The following is a 20,093-nucleotide window of genomic DNA, read 5'->3' on the forward strand; positions in this document are numbered from 1 at the left end:
CTTATACACAGAGAACATTATCTTAATAACTGACTGAGGTTTCTTTGTGTTTGTCTGTGTAGATAATGTTTCAGTCCTCTCTTTATGAATGTAGCTGGTTATGACACATCAGAGTTGACTTTATTTTACTAAACGAATGATTGATCATATGTTTATGCCTATTGACTAGATGTGGGGCCATGTTATTAATATCCAAGGACATTGTATAGGAATAGTTCATCCATAAAATGACAATTCACTCATTGTTTGGAACGACATGAGGATGAATAAATGATGACAGAGTTGTCATTTTTGGGTAAACTAACCCTTTAACACATTCTCCGATTATTTTTACTACATATTGTTCATTTTAGGAACAAGAGACATTTGTGTGCAATAATCACTATGTTGGCTGTTTCACCAAACTTGTTTGTTTAGTCATTTTATTCACTGGTATTGACAAAATGTTGCTATAAGCATATTCATAATCTCAGCATTTGCAATTTTCTTTTGCATGCTCCATAATCTGATATTTGCAGTCAGATGAGTGATTGAAGCTTATAAAACATAGAGCAGTATGTTTTTGTCAAAAAATAATGTTAATAAATGTGTCTTGAAATCATTCTGTAAATATCAGTGTCCTTTGTGGCAAAACACTATGATATTTGCATATTATCATCCATCAGAAATGTGCTTCCGAACAACCCACTTTTGTATAGCAAACCATATGAATGTTTTAACACAAGCTGATTTAAATCATATGCTGATTTTTTATTTATGTTTTATTTACATTTACAGTTAAAATCATTTCATGATTAAGGGCTTTAAAAATGACATTTTAAAACAACAACCTTAAAGGTAAAGAGCAAAAGGTGTTATAATAATAGATGCAGAACAGATGGGAAGTTGGTCCATTGAAACAGACAGTACAAAATGCCACAGGGGTTCAGCTCTCTGGACTCGTGTAAGGACACACCACACAGACCTGTGCGATGTCATCATATTCATATGTTCTTTTCAGGAAGGTATCTGTTAGTCTCAGTCCTGATATGCTCTAAAAGAAAAACAGAAATGACATAGATGTATCATAGTCAAACATCATAATTCATTTCATTTTTACTACTGTACCTTTAATACAAGCCTATCTGTAAATGACTGCTGTTATGATTGGCCCCTTTGCATGTGGCATGTGACAGCATTTGCCATGGCAAGTTGCTAAATATCGCAAAACAGGTTTTTGAATTTGAATTCAAGTGGCGAACAGGACACAGAATTGTAGTTTATATGTAGAATTACATATTTTGAAAAAAAAAAATAAATAAAAAAAATAAATAAATAAACAAATAAAATATATATATATAGCCAACCACTGTACAATCCATCTATTTGTTTGGAGTGCCCATTCTGTTCCTACCTTCCTCAAGTTCAGCTCAAACCCTGATCAAAAACAAATGAACCAGCTAATTAAGATTTTCAGGAGCACTTGATAATTACAGACAGGTATGTTGGATCAGGGTTGGATCTGAACTCTGCAGGTAGGTAGATCTCCAGGAACAGGATTGGGCACCCCGATCTACAAAAACCGGTTAACTCAGTGTAGCGCGCCATGGGAATTTTCCTAGCCCTCCACCTTCCCCAGCACCACCTGCCTAGATCTACAAGGGTGTTCTCCCTACTTTCCTTGCAGCAGCTCAAATTCCATTCACTGTATTTATTATGTGCATGCTTCTGCAAACTAATAGAAATTCATATAATCGCTGTCATTTTTTTAAATTCATTACATTTAATAAATTAATTTTCTATATAATCCAATGTGGGAGATTTTGCCAATATTTATTTTTTATAAACTATTCTAAAAACAATTTGCATTACATTTGTCACATAACTTAATGTTGGACCAATTCAATTCCTCTGTTATAGAACTGTGTAAATTTATTAGGGGCCCCGGGCGCTGATGGCGTGAGGACCCTATTGTATTTGCTCAGCCAATTATTCTTCTCCAAAATGAATCACATTTTTGAGGGCCTAAACATGCTCAAAAACTCATGAAACTTTGCACATGCATCAGAAGTGGTGAAAATTTACATCTGATATGAGTTTCAGAATTAGGCTCGATAGCGCCACCTACAAAATTTCAATCAAGCACCCTTGGGTGCAAAATCTGTAAACCCAACATGAAGTGAGATATTTAGAATTTTCAAAATTTGCAAAGGTTTTGCAGTTTTCGCCATTTCCACACATACTTATGTGAACTCCTCCTAGAGCTTGATTCAGATCAACATCATATTTGGTAAGTCTAATCAAAAGGCCTTTGAGACGTTAAATTAAGAAGATCTAGAGTTTTCGCTGAAGGGCGTTTCCGTGGTGGCCTGGCAAAGTTCGATGTTTTGCAATGAAACAGGAAGTTGTTGTAACTCGGCCATTCAATGTCCAATCTGTCTGAAACTTCACGTTTTAAGATGCAACCTCTTTTGCAACAGAATATGGAAGTTTATTGCACATAACCCATATTGTAATTCTCTAAATATCTATTGTCATTCTAATTTTGTTTCAACATCCTATTCAACCTTTACATTTTGCCAACTCTGCAATAAATCCATTGAAAAGCCCATTGAAATATCAATCAATCACCATGCTGGAGTGTTGGAGTTTACCTGTAAACCCTGAAAAGATGACAGGAGCTTGAGAGGAATGGACAGCGAGGCGCTGGGGCTGAGTTTACCCAGCGGTCTGCCTGACACCCCACACCAGTGGACAGACCGCGTGTTACACATCTCCAGAACCAGATCCATGGTCCTCTCACTGACAACAGGCAAACCAGCGGTTAAAACTAACAGGTTCCAGAAGAGTTCATCTATAACCTGATAGGCTCACGGCCATGCTCTTACCTGCAGTTTGTGATTTTACAGGTGATGTCAAAAGGCTCCTCTAGATTAACCGTGTCTGGGATGAATTCAAGGGAAAGCCTGACGTCACCGTAACCAGGAGCCTAGGAGAGAAGGCCTGAATGTAATGTGTTCTGTGAAGCCTACAGACAATTTCTTACTGATTTGTGTGGTAGGTATGGGTGAAATAGTTCATTTGATTTACTACAGTGACTTTGAGCAAATCTTTATTTTTTAAAGACTATTTGGTTCAATCTACACTGAACCCAGTATACCATTCTCTGTAGCTGGCTGGTCTGTAGACGTCCTCTCTCCCCAAGGTTAGTTTTCCACACAATGTCTAGTTTGCCGATTACCGTCACCCCCTTAATGACCCCGGCCTTCTCCGCAAACTCTGGCTTGGGCTTCAAACAGTACAAATACTGCCTTGTGTCCAAGGGCTGCAGATACGACATCTTCCCGAATGTTGACTCTCTGCAGAAATAGAAGAAAAAGTTGCACATAAGTTTAATAATGTCAACAAGTCTGTTGCTGTACCATTTTAAAGTGCGGTCACATTTACAAATTCCAGTCATTTCAATAGGGAGTGAACATGATTGGAATTATTCCATGAGGGCGAACGATTTCGCAACAGGTTCAAGTTGGTTGCAAAAATTCCTCATGTTGACCAACAGAAAGCTACTTGGTTTGAAAGTGACTTTTGTGTCAGCTGTGCTTCATACATTGCTACTCTATTGACAATAGACAATGGACCATTCTGCCCACGAAATTACGCCCAAATTTTGCTCATGTGACCACACTCTACAGGGTTACACAAAAGGACATAAGAGTAACAGCTAATAAAAGGAATCTTCTGGGTTCAGTTTAAACTCTATTAACTTCTGTGACATCCTGTTAATTACCAAAGAAAATCATTTTGTCCCTCAGTTTATAATAGCAAACAATTGTCTCATTTACAATAATGCACTTACAATAGAATGAGGCAAGACATTTCAGAGGGTTAAAATCAGATTTGTGTATGTTTGAAAGATTGGATGTAATTTTCACACTAGTCTCAAGTTAAAACTTACTGTTTAAAACAGTACGCATTGTAACATTGCAATGTTTTACCCCATTGGCTTCCATAGTAAGTGCATTACTGTAAATATGATTTTTATTTGTTTTTAATAGGACTATCAAAATTAATGCATTAATGCGGTAAATTTGTTCAGTTAAGTGCGTTAAAAATATTTAACGCAATTGATGCAGTATTCGTTTTTTTCTCCAATCCTTTGGTTGCACTACAGTATATGATCACGCCGTCTATCATTCATTCGAGTGCTATTAGACCATTCAAGGGCCAAAATAAGAACTCAAATCTGTACTTTAATCATTTGTAGCTTTAATAAAGATCTATATTTAATTTATAATTTATGCAGTGAATACTGTGCAGTGTTTATTATTCAATAATTCAATTTCTGTATATTTACCTTTTAGATCTACCTGAAAACCTTAAAGCACTGTTTACAAGGTTACATGGGTCAAAAACAATATAAACAATCACTTTTTTGTTCATTTTAGCAGGGCAGGTAAAAATCTGAACTGGACCAATAGAAAAAAAGCCCTGATATATTAAAGACACAGCTAAATGTGACATTTATTACAATGTTTTATAACACTGACATTTACTGGTATCAGTGATACTGGCCTTCATTCATAGTGCTTAGTAAAAAGATGCCATTAAACAAATATTTCAAATATACCATATTAATGTTGTTTCTACATCATTCTGGAGACACAATGTGAAAGTATTACAACATAAAAATATATTTAAAACTTTATAATGCCACAAATTAATTGTCATGAAAATTGTATTGAACCCAATGCATTCTTTTATTTACCTACACTACCGTTCAAATTTTTGGATTCAGTAAAAATTGTAATGTTTTTAAAAGAAGTCTCTTATGTTCACCAATTTATTTGATCAAAAATAAAACAAAACAGTAATACTGTGAAATATTATCAATTTAAAAATAACTGTTTTCTATGTTAATATATTTTAAAAATGTATTCCTGTGATGGTAAAGCTAAATTTTCATCATCATTATTCCAGTCTTCAATGTTACATGTCATTCTAATATGCTGATTTGTTGTTAATATGTTGTGTTGCTTCATATTTTGTAGAGATTGATATATTTTTGGGTGAATAGAAAGTTCAAATGAATAGCATTTATTTGAACAGAAATCTTTTGTAACATGATATATGTCTTTTTGAATAAAAGTTTTCATATCTTTCATAAAATGTATATATAAATTACCCAAAACGTATGTATATCATAAATACATGCACAAAACGAGGGCAACAGTATACGTAAATGTTACCTCTCATCCCCAGAGGCCACATTGTTGAGCTCAGTGACATTGTACATCATAGAAGGCTCCAGAGACACTTTCTCCATGAACATTGGGGATGTAGTGATGTTCTGAATCTGTGCCTCTAGAAACACTTCATCCGTCTGTAGGGTTAAAGGTTAAAAGCATAAAATCAGACTAACTGCCGAGATCCAATCAAAATCCTTTTCTCAGTCCTGGTAAGATTTCATGCAGTATTGTACTGTATATAAATTCACATTTTATACACTTTATTCTGGAGGGATACTTTATTTGAAGGGCTTTACATGAAGACTTAAAGGGATAGTTCACCCAAAAATGAAAATTCTGTCATCATTTAAACATTGACTACCATAGTATTTATTTCTCCTACTATGGTAGTAAATGGGGGGGTGAGATCCGTTTGTTTACAAACATTCTTCCAAATATCTTCATTTGTGTTCAGCAGAACAAAGAAATTCACACAGGTTTGGAACTACTTGAGGGTGAGTAAATGATGAGAGAATTTTCATTTTTGGGTGAACTATACCGTATTACAAATACATACCTTATTACCCATACAAATTAACTAAATTTACAACATTATTTTACAATATAGTAATATCACAATAAACAGGCCTATTTCTTTGGTTCTGAATGGCACTGAATTTGAATCATTATCGTGTAAAAAATATTTGAATGTGGCCCATCAAATCAAGTTCTTCAGACAAGTTTAAGTGTAATTTATTGAATTTTTGCAAAGAGGCAAATAAAGCAGCTGTTTGCCCAGTTGATCTCTGGCCGGTAGATTAGTAATATATTTTAAGTTGGTGTTACAAGTGAAGGTTAGTTCATGCCTGTGGATCAACAGCACCTTTTGACAGAAACATTGTTATTGTTACAGCATGAAGCAAAGATCCCATGCCAAGCTTGATTAATTCAATAGCCCCCAAATAAAAAAAACAAACAAATAAAACCTTTGCAAAGATGCATTTGAAGCTAGACTATAACATGTCACTCTAAAGAAGTCTTTAAACTCATCACACCATTATTAATGTAATATAAAACTGTTAACATGGTTTAAGGCACTTCAAAACAAAAGTGAATTAAATCTGTCAAAGAAAACATCAATTGGCATAGAAGATCATTAAAAACAAGCACCAGTTTCTCCCATCCTAAGAAAAAAAGAGTGAATGTTTTCTCCAGAGTCAGACACAAAGTTTAATTGGTTTAGTTTAGCACTGGTAAGATGAATGGGCAGCAAAGCAAAAGCATTAAGAGCAAACAAGCAAAGGAAAACAGAAAAAAATATTTCTCTTATCTCATTTTCTCTTTATAGATTTGTTTATTAAGATTATGTGCATTATTTGGCCAATTAAAATGAGAACTTTTTTAGTGTTACACTGAAAATGTACAAATAATTCCATTTAAGGACATCCATCCATCCGTCCGTCCGTCCATCCATTTATCCGTTCAATCTTCTATCCGTCCGTCCATCCATCCATCCATCCATCCATCCGTTTAACCCTCTATCCCTCCGTCCATCTATCTATCTGTCCGTCCATCCATCCATTTAACCCTCTATCCGTCCGTCTATCCGTCCATCCATCCATCCATCCATCCATCCATCCATCCATCCATCCATCCATCCATCCATCCATCCATCCATCCATCCACCCGTTTAACCCTCTATCCGTCCGTCCATCTATCTATCCGTCCATATATCTATCCATCTGTCCATCCATCCATCTATCCGTTTAACCCTCTATCCGTCCGTCTGTCTGTCCATCCATCCATCCATCCATCCATCCATCCATCCATCCATCCATCCATCTATCTATCTATCTATCGTCTGTCTGTCTGTCCATCCATCCGTAGATCTATCCATTCATCTATCCATCTATCTGTCCGTCTATCCATCCATCCGTTCCACCCTCTATCCATTTATCCGTCCGTTCATCCATTTAATCCTCTATCCGTCTGTCCATCCATCCATCCATCCATCTATCCGTCTGTCCGTCTATCTATCCATCCATCCATCCGTTCAACCCTCTATCCATCCATCCATCCGTTCAACCCTCTATACGTCCATCCATCTATCTATCCATCCATCCATCCATCCATCCATCCATCCACCCGTTTAACCCTCTATCCGTCCGTCCATCTATCTATCCGTCCATATATCTATCCATCTGTCCATCCATCCATCTATCCGTTTAACCCTCTATCCGTCCGTCTGTCTGTCCATCCATCCATCCATCCATCCATCCATCCATCCATCCATCCATCCATCTATCTATCTATCTATCGTCTGTCTGTCTGTCCATCCATCCGTAGATCTATCCATTCATCTATCCATCTATCTGTCCGTCTATCCATCCATCCGTTCCACCCTCTATCCATTTATCCGTCCGTTCATCCATTCAATCCTCTATCCGTCTGTCCATCCATCCATCCATCCATCTATCCGTCTGTCCGTCTATCTATCCATCCATCCATCCGTTCAACCCTCTATCCATCCATCCATCCGTTCAACCCTCTATACGTCCATCCATCTATCTATACGTCCATCCATCCATCTGTTCATTAATCTATCATCAGTCATGTCACCCTGGTTTCTCAGGTTACTGGTTAGTAATAACCAATAGCCTAAAAGCTATTTAGGCTCTTTTTAGGCTACTACTGTTGGTAACGTAGCCTTTCTAAAATAGATAATACAGTAACTATTTAACATTAATGCAATGAAAGTTTCGGCAATAATGTAAAACAATATGAATTAGAAAACTTTTACTAATAGGATAGGTCTGGACTTCTGAGAATAATCTCATATTTTCCATCTTAATACTATCCTGTTATCTGAATACCAAAATACTTTTCCTATGTTTTCCCCTTGCTTGTTTCAAAGGCTCAGAAGAAGAAAAGAAATAAGTTATGCTGAAAAAAAGTTGCAATGAGAAGGGAAAACAATTACCACGGAACTGAGGTCACTCTAATGGAGGAATAAAACACAAAAATAAACATTAGAGAAGTGAAGGTTACATGCACAAGAAAATGACAATGTCAGTTTTCTTCTTGAGGCAGCATTAACATGAACAAAACAGTGAATTATGAATGAAACACACACACTACTTACAAAAAGGGATATCAAATGAAACAAATAAAGTATAAAATGGGTTCTTAAAAAGCATAGCCTCACTATAAATTATTTCAACAGCTGCGAGGCAGTGCAGAAAGGAAGGTTAAACAGTGTGACCATGGAAAATGCTATAGACTATAAGTGAGTAATTTGCTTTTGTATATATTCTCTAAATATTAGAAAAACATAGCTCAAACTGGTAAATGAAAACTTACCTCAGCATTGTAGAACTTGGTTTTTACATCTAGAGGCTTGAGAACCTGGTTCAAAATAGAGTTAAAACTGAAGTTTGAGCTGCAGTTTGATTCTACCTCAACAGAATCCATGTAATATTAAATTCATCACAAAACTCAAGACTGCTTTCAATGACTTAGCTTCAGTTCTCAGCTGACTATTTTCAGGATGTGCAAAGCAGCATGAGATCTCAAGCTTGAGTTCAAATGTCAAGCTTTAGTGTAAATTAAAAGTCTCGGCTCTGTGCAAAGTGGTTTGCGAGAGATGCGTAGAGCTTGCATCCAATCACAGAGCAGAATGAATCAGGAGGAAATGAGCTCACCTGAAATTTGAAGAACTTTCTAAAGTATAGCTTCTCTCCAGTCTGAGTGGTGTAACTGACTGCACAGACCAAGCTGGAATCAGATGATCAGACACAAATATGGTGAGGACAACAGTGTGTTGTATACATCTCTTATTTGTGTAGTTTTTTTCTTGAGGAATTTTATCTTTTTTACTTTTGGTAGCAACATGAATATGAAACAGCATTTGCAGCCCATTTTACCTCAGTAATCTGACGTATTTTAACATAATTTTAGAGGATATCAAACCAAAAAAATGTTGGGGCGGAACTTGAATTTACCAATTGAAATTAATTGGATTGCGAAAAATAGGTGTGGTCAGATCTGAGTGTGAATTTGCAATGGTTTTCTTTTTTATTTTCAGTTTTAGTTCATGAGCTTTGGAAATATTTATATTTATATTTAGCTTTAATTTATTTTTATTTCAGTTTTAATGATTTTAATCCTTCTTCAACTTATATATTTCAGTTAGCTGCCAAGGAAATATTTCTAATTTTCATTTAAAGTTTATTTATATTTTTTCAAGTACATTTTTTTCTTCTAATATTTATATTTATTTCATCTCTGCTTTATTTAAATTACTGAAAACTATTTTTAAAGGTGCCCTAGAATCAAACATTGAATTTATATAGGCATAGGTAAATAACAAGAGTCCAGTACATGGAAAAGACCATGTACTGTACATGTTTCAAACCCCGTTGCTTCCTCCTTCTTATATAAATCTCATTTGTTTAAAAGACTTCCAGAAAACACGCAGATCTCAATGTAACACCAACTGTTACATAACAGTCAGGATCATTAATATGTATGACCCCAATATTTGCATATATGCCAGCCCATGTTCAAGGCATTAGACAAGGAAAGGCAGTATTCACGTCTGGATCTGTGCACAGACAAGGTAAGCCAGCAAGAACAATAGCGAAAAATGTCAGATGGAGCAATAATAACTGACATGATCCATGATAGCATGATATTTTTAGTGATATTTGTAAATTGTCTTTCTAAATGTTTCATTAGCATGTTGCTAATATACTGTTAAATGTGGTTAAAGTTACCATCGTTTCTTACTGTATTAACGGAGACAAGAGAGCCGTCGCTATTTTCATTTTTAAACATGTGCAGTCTATATAATGCATAAACACAACTTCATTCTTTATAAATCTCTCCAACAGTGTAGCATTAGCCGTTAGCCACGGAGCATAGCCTCAAACTCATTCAGAATCAAACGTAAACATCAAAATAACTACTTTTTATTTACATAATTCGAAGCATTATGACGAACATCTTGTAAAGATCCATTTGAGGGTTATATTAGCTGTGTGAACTTTGTAAATGCACTGTAATATAGCTGAGAGCTCGTGTGGCAGGGAGTACACGATTTAAAGGGGCGGCGCTGCCAAAATCAGTGTATAGTTAATGATGCCCCAAAATAGGCAGTTAAAAAAATGAATTAAAAAAAATCTATGGGGTATTTTGAGCTGAAACTTCACAGACACATTCAGGAGACACCTTAGACTTATATTACATCTTGTGAAAAAGCATTCTTGGGCACCTTTAAAGGGTCATGAAACCCTAAACCAAAATTTCTGAGATTTTAACAGAGGTATGTGTGTTGAACACCATTGAAGACAATGTTAGCATCTGTTAGATTTAATAGTGGGGGGTAAATGGTTAAATTTTAGTTTTTATACGCTATTTTCGTCTTCCGGGTTTAAAATCTTCATCCTGTCCACGTCACAGGCTGTGACGTGGCAGAGCACGATAGTGCTTTGATGACTCATCGGTGTTTCATAATTATTAACGAGACTGAGTTTTTTTATCCAATGAGAAGACACTCTTAATTATTCATGACACCACGTGGATCTTTCCAATGACGAAGACGGTTAACGGCACTAAACAGCGAGAGAGACTGACTGACTGACGGTGCGTGTCCGTTGGCGCGGAGCGAGCGGGTAAGCGCGAGTGTTTTCGGTTCATTCCTATGGAAGTTGAGCCGCGTGTAAGTTAAATGTGACGCTCAACTTCCATAGGAATGAATCTAAAAATGTTCTGGTCGCTTGTTCTGCTCCAGTCGACATGCAGCCTGACTGACTGAGCGTGTTGCAGGTTCGGCACGTAGATCTATGCTATGTACGCAATGTTTTTTTTTAATCATTTTTTTTTTTTTTTTTCAAATATATGCATGTATAGTGTGTATATAAACAACTATATATTTTATAATGACTGTAATTACACATGTACATTAATATGTTTTAAATAGAATTACGATTACTGTAGGATATATGTAGCAGGGCATTCAGTAACATTAACTCTTGAAAAGACAAAAATAAAGTGTCAGTGTATTTCATTAGATTTTAACTTTTCTTTTTTTTTTTTTTAATGTAGTATTTCCTCATGTTTTACCACTGATTTTTAGTGACAGTCGATATGCATGGGCTACTGGCAATGAGAGTTTCCCCCCTCTCCTCTCCTCTCCTCTCCCCTCCCCTCCTCTCACAGCCACCACGCCCATTTAAGTTGCATTTTTCAAAAAGATTGTGAGCTAGACTTGAGTGGAAAGAGGGGGGTTTCATGACCCTTTAATAGATTTAGTTGTTGTTAAAGGGTAGTTCACCCAAAAATGAAAATTGATATAATTTACTCACCTTTAAGTTGTTCCAAACTTGTATGATTTTTTTTTTCTTCTGTTGAACACAAAAGAAGATATTTTGAAGAATGTTGGTAACCAGACCGTCGACGGTAGCCACTGACTTCCATATTAGGGAAAAAAAAAAAATACAATGAAGTCAATGGCTAACATCGATGGTCTGGTCACCAACATTCTTCAAAATATCTTCTTTTGTGTTCAACAGAAGAAAAAAACTCTTATAAGTTTGGAACAACATAAAGGTGGATAAATGATTACAAAATTTTCATTTTTGATGAACTATCCCTTTAACAACACCCACACTAGATTGTGGAGGACTACTCCATAAAAAAAATAATTATTGGAGATTATTGTCATAACCTTAATTATATTAACGCTACCCAGCATTAAATGACTAAGATCTGAAGGCTTTGTATGTTTAGAGTCCGTCAGAAGTTACACACATGTGGGTCCCGATCTCCTTGACTTCATGATGGATGACGTCATCAATGCAGCACTCTGGCTTGAGTTCTGAAACAGCAGAGTTTGAAGCAGATAAATTTAACCTCTGGGAGCTCGTCTGCAGGTCCGCCTGCGAAGACAGAAAATCATGGCATAGTAGTGAGACAAGAAAACTGACACAACTACATTAAGCATTCTATTACTTCACATGAGCAGTTACCTTTACGAGAATATCTTTGACCACTTGATTGCTGTCATTGTGCACACTGATGTAACTGGAGAAGGTCTCGCCAAGGAAAATATTTCTGTACAGGAAATGGTGTGAATGCAATCACTGGAGCGCTTTGGGATTCAAATGGGCATGTGGCACTTTCCACTAATAGGACAAAGAACAGGACCTGAGGTCCTGCTGAGAACGTTGATCAGTAACCTCAGGAGGTCAATCAAAATACTATATGCGCCAATCTATTTTTATTCTGTTTATGTAACGTTTGCATTTTGTAACCCTGTTACAAACCCAAAAATGCCCAGGTTTTTTTTAACAGTTTGATTTGTGTGATTTAGCATTTATAATGTGATTTAGCCACAATAAATAAATAAATAAAATCAATTTGTTTGGTTGAAAATTGCAAAATTACAGGAATTAGGGGATGGGAATGTTGGCATTTGATGAGTTTAAAACTAGATTATCATGCAAAGTAATTTCATTTTATATTATATTGTAGTACATGTAAAATATTATACATACTATATATACACCACAGCCACTTTATGAGGTACACATTGCTAGTACCGGGTTGGATCCCCTTTTGCCTTCAGAACTGCTTTAATTGTTCTTGGCATAGATTCAACAATGTGCTAAAAACATTCCTCAGAGATTTTGGTCCATATTGACTTGATAACATCACATGTTGCAGATTTGTCGGCTGCACATCCACGATGCGAATCTCCCGATCCACCACATCCGAAAGTGCACTATCAGATTGAGATCTGGTGACTGTGGAGGCCATTTGAGAATAGTTAACTCATTGTCATGTAAAAGAAACCAGTTTGAAATGATTTGAGCGTTATGACGTCACAAGGCTCAAATCATCTCAAACTGGTTTCTGTTGGAAGAAGCCATCAGAGGATGGTATACCGTGGTTTGGTTGTTTGTTTATGATTTTAATGCATTAAATCCATATGAACCAAATGCTTTAGTCCAAATTTTCTGAAGAGAATCGATCGCTTGTTATGAACAGATTTAATTTAGGCTTTTACTTGCATGTAATCATTGATCAATGAACATAAGCAAACCTCTTACAGAAGCTCAAACATGCTGCATAACCAATGAGGTTCATTCTCGTGTGTTACACAGCACGTTTGAGCTTCCAGAAGAGGTTTGTTCTAGCGCTTGTAGCAGGTTTGGATGAGCTCTTTGGTTGAGCTCTCTCGAAAGTCTTACAGGTGTGGAACGACATGAGGGCGGGTAATTAATGACAGAATTTCCATTTTGGGGTGACCTAACCCATTAATACAAGGCAGGATATATCTATGCTTTCATGTTGTTTATGCCAAATTTTGACCCTACAGTCTGAATCTCACAGCAGAAATCAAGACTCATCAGACCAGGCAACATTTTTCCAATCTTCAATTGTCCAGTTTTGATGAGCCTGTGTGAATTGTAGCCTCAGTTTCCTGTTCTTAGCTGACAGGAGTGGCACCAGTGTGATCTTCTGCTGTAGCACATCTGCTTCAAGGTTTGACGTGTTTTGAGGGATGCTCTTCTGCAGACCTCAGCTGGAATGAGTGGTTATTGGAGTGACTGTTGACTTTTTATCAGTTTGAACCAGTCTGGCCATTCTCCTCTGACCTCTGGCATCAACAAGGCATTTCACCCACAGAACTGTTGCTCACTGGATGTTTTCTCTTTTTCAGATCATTCTCTGTAAACCCTAGATATGGTTGTGTGTGAAAATCTCAGTAGATTGGCAGTTTCTGAAATACTCATACCCATCTGGCACCAATAACAATGCCACGTTCAAAGTCACTTAAATCACCTTTCTTCCCCATTCAGACGCTCAGTTTGAACTTCAGCAGATTGTCTTGACCATATCATGCCTAAATGCATTGAGTTGCTGCCTGATTAGATATATGTATTAACGAGCAGTTGAACAGGGTTACCTAATAAAGTGGCTGGTGAGTGTTTGTGTGTATTTATAGATTGACAGAAATCAATATTGATATAGATATATAGATATAAACAGTATATGGATGTGATTTATTGCCTCTAAATCTTTTAAAAAGTCATGTGATACCAAAGTGTACCGTGGTTGTGGAAAGTGCCATGAACTCAATAAAAACAAAAATAAATCATAAAAATTTCAGTTATTAAAAATATATACATTACCCAAAATTCTGAGGCAGCGTGAGCATTTCCCCAAGGATTAGTGTTTCTGCCCCCTTTACAGTAGACGGATCGTCTTTCATGAGTCGTATAAACAAATCACCTGCAGACATGTGATATGCTGAGCTGTAAAACCTCTTGACTGACAGTCGGCTCTTAGATTTTAGACCCCCAAGAGACATCTAAATCAACAGCTCTTTTAATTTGAGCCTTATTTATGTATAGTCAAGACTTTTTAGAAGGCCACACATGCAAGTCTCAGGCCATGACTTGCCAACATATGTAAATTTCCAAATATATAACATCTCCTGTATCACAAATACAAAATCATGCTGTATGAGACATCAAATTATGAGTAAAAAACAAACAAATCTATCTGCAGACCTTGATTCAGCTAACTATTTATACAAATTTGAAGCATAACACGAAGTGGTATCTGTACTCCATTCACTTCATCTATCCAACATTACAATCTCATTCATGCAGATTTATAGGGGAACATATTTCAGGCCCTTTTATATATAGAAGTGCTACTCAGAACTGTCATAGTGACATGCGGTTCTGGAGCACGGCCGCTGGCGATCGCATTTCAGAGCATTGGTTACCTGCAAAAGGAAAACAAACACTGCAAACTGCTGATATATCCCGGGGCCATATTGGGGGGTCAGCATTATACCAGATCTCTCACAGAGACAGAGTTGCTGCTAATAGCTTTCAGAGAAACTCAATACTGGGCTCAGCAATGGTTTCATGTGTTGCACTACAACAACAAATGTTTCAGTATAATATTTTACAGTGTTTCCCACCGGAAGAAAATGTTGTATATTTTAGAGTTAAATTCATCTCATGCACTGTAACAGTTCAAAATAAAAATTCAAAATTGAGGGCAAGCAGTGAAAATTTGAATGGAAGAGATGGAGAAAAGTTCGTAATGTGCTGGTTTAGAAAGGTATAAACAGAAAATCACAACATAAGTTGGACGTGATCCTTATGTTATGAAGAAGAGCGACTTTTCTACTGAATTGAAAGACTTGACTTTGATCGAGGAGGCAGATATAGAGCAGAGGTTCCCAACCACATTCCTGGTGGCCCCCCAAAAACTGCATGTTCTCCATGTCTCCTTAATCAAACACACCTGATTCACATCATCAGCTCAGTAGATGACTCCAAGACCTGAAATGGATGTGTCAGACAAAGCAGACATACAAAATATGCAGTGTTGGGGGGCCTACAGGAATGTGGTTGGGAATCACTGATATAGAGAATGTGAAGCTGCCGTCACAAGTTAGTCTGGTTTGTTTATATCGCGCTGCCTTTCTGCTAGCGATGTTAAGGACTAGGCTTGGGTATCGAGTATCGATTGGAACCGGGACTAGCTTTGCGATTTTCCCGGAATCGTTCAAAAGTTTAAATTTCGATTCCTAGTTTTGATTCCCAGTCCGCCGACTGGAAGAAGATAAAAAGTAAAAAGTTCATAGAATTAATTGATGGAGAAGGTCAGACTATTTCATTCAGAAATACCATTGGTTAGCTAGCTCATTTAAAATATCCTAAACTTTTTTTGACCCTGCCTCTTAAAAGAATCGGAATCGAGAATCGTTAGGAACCGGAATCGAAACAAGGAATCGAAATCGGAATCGGAATCATTCAAATTCAAACAATACCCAACCCTATTAAGGATAGTATTTGTGAAAAATGTCGCCAGTCATTTATGCTAAATCGATAATTGCAACAGTAACTCACATCATCGTTCAGGGAAAAACTGAATGGTGTAATACAATTTTGTCTTTTCTACGTGTAAAAACACACTTAGGGAAGCAGGTTGAAGAGGTGACGGGAAGACGGCGTATAGCAAATGTAATAATGTCACTGATTAAACCCACTGCCTTTCACTTGATAAAATAAATCACATAGATGGGTGTTTTTGAAAGTTTTGCATTTTGTTTTGGTGTAATAATTAACACCACATTTGCGAGTATGACTCTCACTCAGCTTGTAAATGAGTATAACTTGCACGCAGCCACTTCAAAACTGTTCACAAGCTTCTATGGGTTTGATTTTGGTTGTCATTTGTTGAAATAAATTCAGTGTGTCGGTGTCTGTTCGCTGAATGTGATCCTCCGATTCTCCTCCATGGTCATATGGGAAAGTGAATATTTACAAAGAAAACATTAAAACTACGGTTACATTTACACCCTTCCAACAAAGAAATAGATCGACTACTTGTTAAATGCTTATTTATTTGGACATTTTTCTACCATATGATGGCTGAAGCAACAGCGCGTAACACTATTCACGGTAACCAGATCAAATTGTGAACGGAATTCTACAAAACTGAAGTGAAAACACCAAATTATCATGCAATGGGATCAAATAGCTTCTCTAACCTGCAAACGATAGCATGAAGAATGTGAATACTTAACCAAGTCAAAAACAAAAAAAGGTAAGCAGGTATCCATATTTATTTCAGTATCAGCAGATGCAAAACACTATAAAAAGGAGACAACTTTTAAAGTTAAAAAACGATATAAGTTATGTAAACGATAAAAGCTCATTGTAGGTTCTCGGTTTGATCGATTTGAACAACCATAAACGACGCAAAAATTTACGAATTTTGAGTTTTTGATAGGATTCCTATATAGACAAATCACTCCCTGCCCTCCAGCCGCATTTCGCGCTGCAGCAGACATCGTGCAAACAACCTAATACATCTATAATTACACTGCTGACCCTTCCTTTACAACTTAACCCTCCCTTAAACTTACCCATACCACCAAACCTGTTCCTAACCTCACCCGTATCCCACTTCAATAGCAGCACAAGCGTTTTACCAATGAATCAGTATCTGATTTCACAAAATGTGTGTATTCTTCAACTGTTTCCTGATTAGTGTTGAAATCACGGTTCATCTAAGTGTTGTTGGATTGTACCTGGAAGATCTCTGTCCTCACATGTTACCGGCATGTTCGTGAAAAGTGTAGGTTTGGTCAGGCGCATCACTGGAGAGAGAAACATAAGAGACTGTAAATATGAAATAGTTACAATATTTTAGTATCAAACACACATGATGTACAGTTAGCTCTTGGAGGGTCTAGTTACTTGAATTTATTTAAAGTTGACAAGTGTAACAGTAACAAAATTAAATTTAAATGCTCAGTTGATGCAGTTGATCCAAAGACCAACCTAGCCATAAAGTGATATTTACGATGTGCACTAGATGTCTTAATCCTCACGTGCCCTGAATTCACATCCCCATCAGCCCTCATACAGCACCAAATCATAAACTATTAATATTTCATTTTGTTAGCATTGTGAAATTATTTCATGACACCTGCATTTATCACAGCATTGAAAAATCATCCTGTTCTGACATAACTTTTATTAATCTATCGAATTAAAATCTGAATAAAATTAAATTGTTAGCATGATGAGTATCTACAATTGTACTTAACCCTCCAGTGTTTGCCAGTAAATTAGACCAAAAAAATTGTATTTTCTGAATTTGTAAATATTTTTTTTACTTAATCACAATGGTGTGAAAATTGGTGACTTTTGAAGCACTTGCTATATTAACACACACACACACACACAAAACATGATTAGAAAAGGCTAAACAGTCACACTTGTGATCAAAAATGACTAACATAGGAAACTAAATGAATGGTTAAGGAAATACAGACCAATTTCTTCTTTTGTGATCCGAAAAAAAAATAAGGTTAATACAGCTTTAGAACAACATCAGGTTGACTAACTATTTACTAAATTTAGCTACACTATTCCATAGACAAGTTGTGAAGGGGTAAATAAATTACAAGCTATGAGAGAAACAGTAAAATAAGGTCTACAAAAATAAATAAGCACATAGCTGGTGTGTTGGGGCCCTATAACTAGAATTTGTATGTTTCTGTTACATGTGACTTTCTTTACTTTTCCCCACCAGATGACACCAATCTGCCTTAGATGCATTGGATTTTACATACATTTGTTGTATTTTTAATTTAAACACTGTATTAATTAAAAATATTATGAAATATTTTTAGATATTTGTATTATTTTATATAGTTTTTTTTTTTTTTTTTTTAGAATTTTAGTAGTAAATATTTTCTGTCTAGTACCATAAACTCCCCTCAAAATACAAAATATTAAAGAATATATATTATAACAAAATTCATTAATTTTGTTAAAAAATGTGTTATGTGTGTGTTACGTTGGTCAGTCTGTGCGACGTAATTATTAGGGTTAAAAATTATTAATGGTTCAAAAAGAAAGACTTCATTTTCTTTCTGCAAAACAGAATTTCTTATTGTATTTTTTATGTTCTTCTGTACCACACTATCATACTGTTCTTTTGGCACTAAGCAGTTCTGTCTGCTGCTCCTGTAGCACTGACTACTGAGCATGATCTATATTTAATACATTAATACATTCTCTGTATTAAAAACATGTTATTTTGTTTTATACCAGTTTCACTAACCTAAATATAACAAAAGAAAATGAATGTGGAGAATAAATTCATGTATTGATCTTCATTCAGTTTGGCAGTCAGAAATTATGCCATGACATTTTCAGCAAGTATTGTATGACAGATTTAGGCTTATTTGACATTCAACCCAGAAGTGATTGCGTAGATGACTAATAAAGCATCACTTCTAAGTGCTTTTTATTACTAGATTCAATTTCAATGCTAGAATAAATAAAAGACAGAAATGTGTGTATCTGATGATTCCACAAAACAGCACCTGTCATCGGTGAATTATACCAGTAGAAAACTAAACACGCATTAACAGACTGTTTGATTCTTATAAACTATGAAAAACGAGGCACACTAATAAACATGTACCGTGCCACGACCGTAGTGAGCATCAGGAGGTTTGAGATACAATCCATTCTGTAATAATCAGCAATGATTAGCATTACAGCTAGCAGTGATAATCACTTCAGCTACAGCGGGCATTTCGGTGATTTTTATTAATGAATGAATGAATGTAAGTAAGCACGCAACACTGTTCAGAGTAAGAAAAGGTTAAAACACACAGTACCTTTTAATGCAAGTAGATGCTCTTGTTTTGCCTGGTTGACATCCATTCTGTCTGCTGCACTGGATGGACCTTTCACCTGCATATCAGCTGCTCACGGCGACTACAGAGGGACAAACCGCGTTTCAGCGAAAGCAGCCGTCAGTAAATTATAAATGCACGTCCTGTTATACTGCAGATGAACCTCTTTACTGTTACTCGTTTAATATGCACTTCAAATAGGATATAAAGAGTTGTATCATCAGCTAAATTAATAATAATGAATTCATGATCCGCAGGTGAATCACCTTTCAGACTACTTGCTTTAATATACACAGACTTCAGTTAGTTAGTTAGTTAGTTAGTTAGTTAGTTCATCCCATTCAGTGAAGCTCAACTCTACCAGGAGATGGCTCTCGTACTCCAGAGAGCGACTGTGTTTTTGCTGCATCCAGACAGCATCTCATTATGACTTTATTAATGCTCGTACATCATTTATATATGATTCTTAACACAACCAGCTATTTAAATGGGATAATATTTTGAATATTATAAATATTTTGTTGTTAGTGTATTCATGTCATGAGATGTCATGTTTGCAGAGTTTTGGCTGAATTCGTATGTTGTTTTTTTGTTTGTTTGTTTTTTTCCCTAAATCAATCTTTTTTCTTTTTTTTTTA

General features: G+C 36.1%; 1 protein-coding gene across 1 annotated transcript; it reads right to left on the reverse strand.

The window, feature by feature from the left end:
- Positions 1 to 895: 895 nt before the first annotated feature.
- Positions 896 to 19,559, reverse strand: trappc13 (trafficking protein particle complex subunit 13). Its single transcript, XM_067398296.1, has 13 exons — positions 19,438 to 19,559; positions 17,329 to 17,397; positions 14,402 to 14,501; positions 12,233 to 12,317; positions 12,015 to 12,142; positions 8,906 to 8,978; positions 8,565 to 8,609; positions 8,185 to 8,202; positions 5,226 to 5,359; positions 3,140 to 3,338; positions 2,868 to 2,968; positions 2,634 to 2,781; positions 896 to 1,033 (listed from the first exon to the last, which is right to left on the reverse strand). Exons 1-13 carry the CDS (start codon positions 19,517 to 19,519, stop codon positions 926 to 928), a joined length of 1,290 nt encoding a protein of 429 aa, XP_067254397.1. The 5' UTR covers positions 19,520 to 19,559; the 3' UTR covers positions 896 to 925.
- Positions 19,560 to 20,093: the final 534 nt, after the last annotated feature.

The sequence above is a fragment of the Chanodichthys erythropterus genome, chromosome 10 (assembly GCF_024489055.1).
Source record: "Chanodichthys erythropterus isolate Z2021 chromosome 10, ASM2448905v1, whole genome shotgun sequence".
Classification (NCBI taxonomy): Eukaryota; Metazoa; Chordata; class Actinopteri; order Cypriniformes; family Xenocyprididae; genus Chanodichthys; species Chanodichthys erythropterus.